At 37.0% G+C, this 11437-nt stretch overlaps 1 protein-coding gene and 1 pseudogene across 2 annotated transcripts; one reads left to right on the top strand and one right to left on the bottom strand.

Moving 5' to 3' along the window:
• The first annotated feature begins 578 nt into the window (after nucleotides 1-578).
• On the top strand, nucleotides 579-4052 carry LOC104592844 (putative WRKY transcription factor 75). Its single transcript, XM_010252352.2, has 2 exons — nucleotides 579-1113; nucleotides 3529-4052. Exons 1-2 carry the CDS (start codon nucleotides 740-742, stop codon nucleotides 3704-3706), a joined length of 552 nt encoding a protein of 183 aa, XP_010250654.1. The 5' UTR covers nucleotides 579-739; the 3' UTR covers nucleotides 3707-4052.
• A 3539-nt stretch (nucleotides 4053-7591) lies between these two features.
• Nucleotides 7592-11351, bottom strand: LOC104592845 (heat shock protein 90-6, mitochondrial-like; annotated as a pseudogene). Its single transcript, XR_016083919.1, has 12 exons — nucleotides 11212-11351; nucleotides 10992-11113; nucleotides 10865-10924; nucleotides 10729-10767; nucleotides 10539-10643; nucleotides 9913-10203; nucleotides 9721-9798; nucleotides 9167-9421; nucleotides 8970-9070; nucleotides 8548-8719; nucleotides 8226-8281; nucleotides 7592-8065 (listed from the first exon to the last, which is right to left on the bottom strand). The product of XR_016083919.1 is annotated as a heat shock protein 90-6, mitochondrial-like (transcript).
• Between the last annotated feature and the right edge of the window lie 86 nt (nucleotides 11352-11437).

Here is an 11437-nt window from a genome sequence, read left to right on the forward strand (position 1 = left end):
TCCACTGGTTACACAAAAAGTGTATGCGTGATTTGATTTGACTATCTCATTAATTCTATTCAAACATTCAACTACTTGTTAAAAGCTAAAACCCTGTCAATGTTATGCCCACGCGATAATGGCCCCGTAAGAAAAAATTCCTTCAAATCTTGTAAAGAAAACATCTCCCAATAATAATATCAGAATCGATGATATCAATAAAAAATATTCTAAATACACGGCGGAGATATGCTGTGAGGGGACCCCAGCGGAGATGTGAATTCATCGGATGTGCTAAATTAAACCTGCCAAAGCCAAACTACAGTCTCTCTCTCGCGGACACCCTTCTCAGTCCCTTTACTAAATTCTCAGAAATTTAAATAAGGAGTATCTGAGTATATATATACTTTGTGCTGTATAGAGCTTAGAACTTTCTTAACCTTAATCATGAAGCCACCACATATTCCACCTTTATTAGCAATAGGATTAATTTCTTGAGCGTAAGCATTATTATCATTTTACGTGTCGTTTACGACACCTCTCTCTCTCTCTCTCTCTCTCTCTCTCTCTCCATAAAAGCTATATATCTAATCATCGTATGGTCTCTTCCTCGTTCATCTGCATCCCTCCTGACTCCTGTCTTCAATGACCTTTCGGCCATTAAGCCGCCGCCTCCTTTTTCTTTTTCTCAGACCCGACCTCTGTTTTCCACACAAATCATCACCTTCTCTTCCTCCTTATCTTAAAACAAAACTTCTTCATGGAGAACTATTCAATACTCTTCCCGTGTTCATCATCATCGTCGGCAGCAGTAGCTGTTCCATTCTCCTCAAACATGGCAAATTCTCGTATTTTTGCTGATCTTAATGACACCAGTCCAGCTGGGTTCTTAGGATTGAAGACGGAGACGGATGCACATGCACCACGTTCAGATGTTAAAACCCTTCTTCAGAATGAAAGCTTTGGCCGGCCTAAAAGTGAAACGAAGCTCGGTATCAATAAGAAGGGTGATCAGAAGAAAATCAGAAAACCCAGATATGCTTTTCAAACAAGAAGCCAGGTCGATATACTTGATGATGGATATCGATGGAGGAAATATGGGCAAAAGGCTGTGAAGAACAACAAATTTCCTCGGTTAGTTATTCTTCGTCTTATTTTTATTTATTTATTTATTATATATTATTTACATGTTCGTGAATATTTATGAAGATTTGATTTTCCTTTCATTTCAAATCTCTTGGCACTAGAGACGTCATTATCCTTTTCATTTCCTTGCACTACTTCCCTTGGCTATATTTGGTTTGAAGTAAATGAAGATATCAAAACCTATACAAAATTTGTAAAGGTTCCCTTCCTTTCTCTATTTTTTCCTTCAAACCAAACGTAGCCTTAAAAAAGTGAAATTCCACCAACTCAAGTCGTTCAACTTGCGAAAGATAGGTAGCCCACTATCTAGATTACTTTTAATCTCGCAATTGAAAGCCAAAAGTCTTCCTATTGTTTCTCTTCTCACCGATCCACCCGTCTTCGGATAGTTAAGACTAGAAAGATAATAGGTTTTTAAGAGGAAAAGAACAGGCCGTATGAATGATGCGCAGAAAAAATTAAACTCATTCACTCTTAAGGTGGAAATTAAGTTTTATGAGGACTCATTTTCCATTATTTGTCCCATGAGCTCTGCTGAAGGACTACTACGTACTAATGCTATTTTTATTATGGCTCTCTGCAAGTATTTATTTATGCTGTTTCTTTCGTGGTGAATGTGCGAAATTACCAAGATGATTATCAGTTCCTCTTGTTTGCGCGCTAATGGATCGTCTGTATCCATAAAGACATTTTAGGGTGCATTTGGCAGTCTGAATCATTTGAAATCAAAATAGGAATGATCTATTCGATTTAGATAAAAATGAAAATGGGAATTGAAATAAGCTGGAATGGCCGGAACGGAGGGGAAGGAATGGCATGGGGGAATGCCATTCGATCAGGAATGGGAATGGGGTTCTGATTCCACTCGATCAGACAGTTAAAATCGAAATGGTCACAAACCAAACGGGGCTCTGATTCCGGTCCCGATTCCAAACCACTATTCCCACGAACCAAACGGGATGACCTTAAATTCTTTCCAAGGCTATTTTATATTTTGCATTTCTTTTATAAAATACTCAGCAATGAATATCCACGGGTGCATTATTATTATTATTATTATTATTCTTATTCACCTCAATCGATCAATTGAATGAGAGTTTAAGCCACATGATAGTTGGAGCCAAGCTATTTGATCTATGTAGAAATATATTCAACTATACATTCTCTCCCATGCACACCGATCAGGAGACTCGAGGTGATAAAAATCAACTTCTTATTTAATGTGAGAAAAGAGTAATATCATGATTTCACGGCAAGAATAAATTAAGAATTTTGCAAGGATAAACGAGTATGGAGGCATATGGACTACTAAAAACACAAGAGATTTAGAAGCATCTCATGGATATATAGATATATATATATATATATATATATATATAATTTGTTCAAAGATTAATCAAGTGAAGATGCATGCATGACTATTGTTTGATATCATTGTTGTTTTTACCTGAACCATTTTGAGTTAATGAATGTAAATTGGCATACAATTGTTATTTGAAGCTATTAAACTCAGGGGGTGAAGTTTTAATCATTCTAGCTGAAATATATAACTCTCACATGTGATGTATTGTTTGACAACACATATCAATGAACATCAATCTACTAGTTCAATATTTCCTCAATATACAAAGGGAAACAAGTTGAAGGTGCTTTCAAGGGTATGCAATAGGGAACAAGCACGCAAGAAGAAAGAAGAAACATTAGGATTCTACATGTACAGAAAATTAGAGAAAACTAGGAGAATAAAATACCATATTTTCTGATATTGGTATAAATGCATCCATGGAGTAGTGATTCAAAGTTGAAAAGACAATTGCATTGTTAGGAATAATTTCATATTTGTGAAGTATAATTGATAGTGAAAATAGAAGTGCATGCAATTACTTGATTATATATTTCTAGTTTTTCATATGTGAAGTGAGGTATAATAGAAATTTGAGCAGCTAACAAAAGAATCTCTTCTGATTTCCTTCTTGTCAACCACCCTAATCTTCAAGTCCTTCCTTGTTCCCTCCGATGCCACTAACTCAAGTAACAGATAAATCTAACCATAGATGATTTGCTCTATCTGATATAGAAATGTGGCGTGCCTCCCTTGGTTTAACCCGGCCGGCCGTTGATTACATCTCTGAATGGCTTTCACCTTAATTTCCATTGATATCATGTGGTTCCTAATTTGCTCCATGGATTACATATTTGCCGCATACTCATGCTCACTAAACCTTAATTGGATGGACCAGCAAGAAAACCCTAAATACTTAATTGACACAAGATGCTTCAACTAAATTTAGCTTTAGTGCGGAAACTAAATTTATTTTTGAAATTATATTCTAATATAATTAATATATTGCTAAGCATAGATTAATTAAATAAACTGATATTTTGTATATTAATTATTTGCAGGAGCTATTATCGATGTACGCATCAAGGATGCAATGTCAAGAAGCAAGTTCAACGCCTATGCAAAGATGAAGGAATCGTCGTGACAACCTACGAAGGGATGCATACTCATCCAATTGAGAAATCTACGGACAACTTCGAACACATTCTGAGTCAGATGCAAATCTATGCTTCCTTTTAGAATATTGGTCTTTTCAAATTACATATAATTAATATAGAGAGGATTTGTTCCTTTTTTTTTTTTTGTAAATTATGTAACTTAAAACTTGACCACCCGAATATGAAATAAAAATGGGCAATTGGGGTGGAAATAAATAAAACCATAAATTACAGTAATGGTAGGGGTGGTATGTGTTAAATATTAAGGGTATTTGATGCATTTCTTGGACCAATATATAATTACTCAGTATTAGGCATTATAATCTTTTAATTATGTTTGCAGATGTTTTATATTTTTCATTTGTCCACGAGAAAGAAATTGAAATTGTATCTTTTATAGTTTTATGTACGAAGTTCATCCTTGAAAATTTTTCCTTGTTGAGGTTATGGTCTAAATATATAACGTGGTCCCTTATTGTTAGGTCATTTAGTGAGCCCAGGGAGAGTTATTGTATCTAGCAACGTACCGTGCTTAATTGATTAATTCAAAACCTGCACTGACAAATCGTTTTTGCCAAATGGGAATGGGCAGATGACATGGCAATTTCAGAGGTATGGTTTATTTGATGAAAAACCACAATTAAGATCCTCCGCATTTCTTTTCTTTTAGTATTTTTATTTTGATGATTTATCTCCATTACTTGTTAGTCCCTAGCTAGCTAGCATGTAAATGAGCCTTCAACCCTTATCAATATAGATAATGTGTTGTGTAGGTCATACTACTTGATTTGTGTTGTGTAGATGCCAAAAAAAATGGCATGGATATATGCAAACCTGTGTAATGTATAGACAATTAAATTATTTGATTGAGAGAGACATTAAGACCATAATTAAGGCTTAGTTTGGAAGGAGTATAAATACAAATATGAAATATGTAGAGTGCAAAACCTTATATTTTGTAGTTCTCTGTGATAGTAACAGCAATAGTACAAATCAGCCCCTCACAAGATTGCCTCTACAATGTCCCACAGCACATCCTTTCCGTGCATTAGGAACATCTCCAAATGATGATATCATCATTTCTGATATTTATCATGGGAAGATGTTTGTTGTGAGATGTTGTGGGGAGTCTAAATCTCCTGTTCACACAAATTCTAAATTCTGCCCCATCTACCCATATGAAAGATATTCTCAATTCACGGAGATAGTGTGTTGTGCAGGGCAATCTTGTGGGGGTTGATTTCATCTCACCTATAACTTGATTTTTGTGTTTGTTAATTAGTTCCCCACACGGTGCCACACCACACATAAGAACTTACGAGCTAGTTAGCTAATTAAGGTCAAGCTGATCAGTCTATATTCATGCAATTAATGCATGTTCTTTCATATCCAACAAAGGAATGGATGCGATATAATGAATAGGTTCAATCATGTTTATTGTGGATGGCCGCCTAATCACCTTCCGATCGTCAGGAATACTCTATGGGCCCAATGTACAAAACAAAATCTATAACTAAACTGTAGGTCCTATATATAAGAATTAATACTCCTCGTGGTGGTTATTGAACCATCTGTAACAGATGTGCAAGTGTCTTATAACTAACGCTCTCCCTCTCTCCCTCTCTCTCTCTCCTTCAGAAAATTGCATCCGTTGATTCACAGCTGGGTCATATCCGGATTTACAGAAGATTACAAACTCTCCATTAACCTATTTCATGAGTCGGTCTTTATTGTTTATCGTCGGATGTCTTTCCTTTCCTCTATCTTGCGAGTTGCGGCGGGGCCTTCATCTTTGTTCTGTCTACTTCTACTTCTACTACTACACTTGATCAGTTCTGAATCTTCAAGCCATATCTTTCATTTTTCGTGTGGACGTTTCCTTGTATAATATTGCTTTGTTTAATTATTAAATTTCTCATAATGCATGGATGATCGTGCATGCATCAGCCAGTTTCCTGGGAGAGCCATGAGGGGCATGGCTACGATCACCATTATCTTTTTTTCTTTCTGTTAAGGACCTAAGCTAAGCCACAAGTGTATTTACCTATTTTAAAGGACTTAGGACGCATTTTGGGGGAGAGCTTTCTCAACTGCGGCTTTTTGCGTTTAAGAAGCCAAAAGCCTAATTGATACTGTTTGGCAAGTCAGGTTTAGCTCCTCTTTATGATACTTTTAAGCCAATTTTAATTTTTATCGTACAAGCAGAAGCCATTTTTTATTGACTTCTTTTTTGCGCTTAAAGTGGGACCACATTTTAAAACCCTTTTAAATAAAGACTATTCTTAAGTTTAAACTATTAGGTTAAAGCCCTCCCACACTCTCTTCTTTATTTCTAATGAGTGTAAATAAGGTCTTATTTAAATACTTAAAACAAGTTTTATAATTTTCTAATGTGGGACAAGTCTAAAACTAGTTTTAATAAGAAAAAAAAAACTATTTTCTAAAACATGCGTGCATGTAGTCTGTTTTTCATGTAATTGATCAATCAAACCCTATTAGATTTAATCTCTAATAAGATTAAAATGCAACATATATAAATACCAACTATTTAGATGATCGGGTAGCCTGATGGGCATGGACAAGATTGCCCAACCTCCTTGGCTCGTCTGGTTTCCATCTTTTTCTCATATTTCATCTTTTGCTCTTTTTCAAAGCAGCAGAGGTGGTGAATGTTGAATATTTACTGTTGGAATTTGACACACTTTGTTTTTAGTTTTTTTCTCTTTTTAGTTCAGTGGTAGTAGTAATCTCATTTTTTCTCTTTTTAGTTCTAGTATTGCTTGATGTTTATTTTATTGTTATCTCTTCATTCTAGTAATAAATCATCTTTTAAACAAAGAAAGAAAGGGCCATTGTTAAATACATGCAAATGAATATACTCTAATAGCAGTCTCAATGGCCACACAAGTAACACGCATAATGCTTTAGCAATACTTACTACACACTTGGATAGTAATCCGCAAATATTCAGTCATTATAATCCCCATTCCAAATAGATCAAATGTTCCTGTGCAATTGCCGATAGGTTTCAGGACCTATGTTGAGGTTAACCCTAACCCAAACAAACTAATATCAACTAAAACATGAAAGCGTGTTGGTCTGATTGGAGCCTCACATCATCTTTGTCAATTAGGTTGTACTGGATCGACATGGCATGACTTGCGTGTGGCCCGTATAAAGTGCAAGCCATGTCATATCAGACCTTGGGCTGAACCAGACCATGCTTCCCTCCCCTGGGATACTTTGGAATTGGTCCAACACGGCCCATGGCCCGAGCCCATGCGGGTCTGTGCTATGCCCTAGGCTGAGCTGGTCCACAGGCCGAGCCTTGGGCCAGATCAGGCCAATCATGTTTCTTAAAACTTTTGAAAAAATCATGAAAAAATTAGCACATTTAAAAAATTAAAAATTAAAAAAATCATAAAATATTATTTTATATGCATTTTGATGCATACAATTATTTATATATATGTAATAATAAAATAAAATACTATAATAAAATTTATATATATATTAATATTTTATACAATTTATATATATAGGCCACAGGCAAAACAGCCCACTTGTTCGTACCGTACCATGCTAGTCCATAAACTTAAAACCACAACCTCAACATGGCCCATACGATCGTGTCCTACCTGACACGGCCCGCAGTTCATCGTGCTCAAAATTGTATTGGGCCGTACGGGACCGCGGCCCGTTCCGAGAGATAAGAGAGATCAAAGTGCATTAATGCATATTTATTAGTTGAGATCACACCTCCGCCCCTCTACGCCCCACAGCACATATCCCGGCTGTGTATTGGGAACATTTCTCGACGATGATATCATCAACACTAGTACTATTATCGGGAGATGTTTCCAATACACCGCAGGGATGTGGTGTGGGGCGGAGATGAATTGCAGGGGCAAGTGGAAGATAAAATGTTTCTTAAAAAACATGTGTAAATAAGGGTGGGAAAAAATAATAGTTTCAATAAAATCAATAGAGGTCTGTCTATATATATTTCCAAGGGTACATAATCAAATTACTTGATTTTGTTTAGTCAAATTGTCAACCAAATATGCAGTATAAATAGTGATTCAAAATAAGAATTATTACCCATGACAGTAGTCAACCCCACATAAGATTTTCCGATGTATGACTGACCGATCCCTACATCTTAACCATTAATTTGTTTGAGATAATATTAACCATTAATTAACATTTCTTCCTGCGAAACTTCCATATCAAAGAAAAAACAAAAAAAAGAAAAAGACTCATCATTAACCCCCCCTCTTATTTCTGACCACCAACCTCAACAGGCTCAACCACCTCAGCCTCTACGGTTTCGGAGCTGCCCATCTCCCTACGCTGGCTATCAAGAATTGGCGAAGTCCATTTGCCAGGGCCGTCTCATCATCTCATATATCTTTCCACCCAATTGTGCTGGATTTTCAGGCTGCACCAAGATAAAGAACATGAACATTAAACCCCATAAACAATGCAATTAACAAGCCCACTAGTTTATTTAGAAGGGCACTACTTCAGCCATTTGAAAAGTTTAAAGATGAGAAGAGAACTCCACAGTGGAGACACTAGAAATCAGAGCGGTGTCATACAAAAGATCAATAGCCCTCAATGCATCTCCGTCGTCTGGTTTAGTCTTGTATGCAGCCTGCATGGGAGACAAAAAAATTAGCTTTGTCATAGGTCATCCTACATTCGAGTCTTGATGATTTGGTGATCCGGATTAATCTCAAAGACCCTCCGGCTTTTCATAAACTCCAAGCTAGATGTGTCCCCAACTGTTTGTGCCTTCATTAACCAGCAAAGTTTTTAAATTATAAATAATGAGCAAATATGAATTTTGATGAAGATAAAGTACATAATGCATAAACTTCTACAACTAAAATTTTCATCTTAAAACAAGATGGTGCTTGCCTTTCCATGTTCGCAGACCAACCAAACTTCCCAGACACAAGAACACATGGTGATGTGCTCAAGTGATTAGAAATCTGGACACTGGTAACTTTGTTGCCCAAGTGCTTCTTGATCCAATCACAAGTTTGGCCAAACTCCTCGGCCTCCTTCTCTTTCTCCTCATTCTTATCACCTGACACATGGTTTCAGATAGAGAGACTTTAATCATTAATTTACATGAACACTGAGTTGAACCATTTATTCTTGGCCATTAAAAAAATGGGTAGATCAGCTAGCTGGGCTGAATCATTTATCCTCACAGTAGCTTTCAAAAATCAACATGATGGAAGACACAGAGAGAGAGAGAGAGGCTTGCTCTTGTCCCCCCATCTTGACCCTTTTTTGTGTGTGCCTATGCACATGCATGTGTAGTGGAGACTAACCTAAATCCAAATCTTCCTTGCTGATGTCAACAAAATTTCTATTTGTAAGATTTCAAGTTCTGGATGGCAACTTCATCAATGGGATCAACCAAGAAGAGAACCTACACCAACAGTGTGTGACAATGTTAATGGAACAGTCAAAGAAAAAGATTCTGACAAAATCAGCTAAATAATATATCATTCAGGCAAAGATATACCTCGAAATCCTTCTCAACAAGCCTCTCAAGGAATGGTGTATTCCTTGCACTTGTCAGACTGTCTGATGCAATGTAGTATATATCCTTCTGCTCCGGTTTCATGTTGTCAACATACTCATCTAAGCTGATCATCTCTTCATCACTCTGAGAAGAAAAGAATCAAAGCAATGGAGCAATCCGCTTGTGGTTTTCATGATCCTCAATGCAACACAACTTTAAGTTCTTGCCAAAGTTCTCCCAGAACTTCTCATAGTCCTAGTGTGACACAATAAACAAATAACTGAGCAAACGATCAACAACTTTATTCTTTTCCCAGTTCCAGGAGTTGGGATATTTCAAAAATAAGGATAAGGATGTACATAGCCCTCATGCAAATAAAATGGTTTTCTGCAAAGTCTCCCAGAACCTTTCATAATCCTTTTGTAACATGGTAAAAAAATGATTGATTCCTCCATGAGTTGGAATATCTCTAACAAATGCTTTCAGTTGAACCCTTGCTCATCGCAACAAAATCCAAAAAGACTAAAAGAAATAGAAGAAAAACAGTGGCATACCTCTCTATTCTCGCTCATAGATATGCCCAAGATCATGTCAAAGGCCTTCCAAACCAATCACTTCCTCATAATCCTTACCTATAACCAAGATATAAAGCTAATTATACTAGGCCATGAATACTCAAATAAACAACAAAACAAGAATAAGAGATGTCTCTAAAAGGTTTGGGGTCATGTGGCAGATTAACTTACTATTCGACTTTCCTGAAGAATCTCACGAGACACATTGAGTGGAAGGTCATTTGAGTCCACAACACCTTTCATGAAACTCAAATACCTTGGAAGCTGATCAATTAGAAACAACAGACAGATGTAAGCAAACCGATTACAGAGAAGGGGAGTATAGTGTGATATTCCCTTGAATTGTGGACCATCATGAAAGACCATGTCCTATATATTCCTTGTTTTGGGATTAATTATATCATCTCTTCCTGTAGGAGCAATAACTGGCACATAGAGTATAGACATAAACTCTACTTCACCCTGCAATAGATGAAGTTTATAGGCTTAATAAAACACACTCAATAATAGCACGCATGATGAAATATTTGTGCATGTAGAAAGTAGGTGTGCGCGTTAGGTGTTCAATTTGAACAAATTACACTGCATCTGAGCTGGGACCATTCAAACTTTAACAAATGCACAACCTGAGCCCACCCAAGATGCACCCCTATTGGAGGAGGGGGAGTATCAGATAATTCAGGTGATAAAAAATAAGTTCCACCATTTGTTAAAGATATCGTATATCTAAATAATCTCTACGATTTTCATTCTGCAATAACTGTCACATGTATTGTCATTATTATTGTTGTTGTTACCTCTGTAGTGAAGTGTGAGGATGCTAGAGGGTCCAAGTACTCATTGAAGGTCTTCATGTAGAACTTGTTGTATTCCTCTGTAGTGACTTCCTTAGGGTTGCGTAGCTGTTCATATACATAAACAATATGAACACCTGACAGTTCACTGAATTTCCCATAATCAAAGAGGAATAGGAGTTTTAGGCCTTACCCATGTCAGCTCCCAGTCCTAGTACCTCTCAACTACGATCTTAGTTTTGTCATGACATAAGCACAAGAAAGATTGCTCAGAAACCAAGGAACCCATAATAAACGAGTGGTCGGTATAGTGAAAGATCACAAGTTACCTCAGCTTTGCCATCTCCTCCATCATTTTTGGCTTCAGCCGGCTCCTCATCAACTTCGACCTGTTAGATATTCAATGATCAGGATAATAGAACTAATGCTATAAAACCAAATAGTGAATATTGCAACCTAAATAGGAGTACTTGTACATCTTGGAAAGTCTAGGGACACAGGATAGTAAGGTTCTTGCACGGTTGACTGTTCAACCCAAAAATAAGCCCCAAACTTCCTCCTCGGCTCCTCCCCAAAATCTTGATTAATCAAATGCAAAGGAGAAAACAAATCCAGAAAATGAGCACAAAAGAAAAATAAAATAAAATAAAATAAAATAAGCAATCAAAATACTCACTCGGTTGAGATTTTGGCTCCGAACTCTGTCAACACTGCAACAGGGGGAGTCAGCTGGCTCTGCTTCGTTGAGAAGGGAGAGGAATAAAATGAGAGTTGGGAGAAGAAGACAGAGATAGGGAATCGGAGAAGTGGAAGACGGGAAGGCGAAACCGCCGCTGTCGAGAGTTGCAGCGGCGGTGGTTGAGAAGAAACGAAAACAGCGGGAGGGGGCAAGAAGAAGAAGA

This window comes from Nelumbo nucifera, chromosome 3 (assembly GCF_055504915.1).
Source record: "Nelumbo nucifera cultivar China Antique chromosome 3, China Antique-T2T, whole genome shotgun sequence".
Classification (NCBI taxonomy): Eukaryota; Viridiplantae; Streptophyta; class Magnoliopsida; order Proteales; family Nelumbonaceae; genus Nelumbo; species Nelumbo nucifera.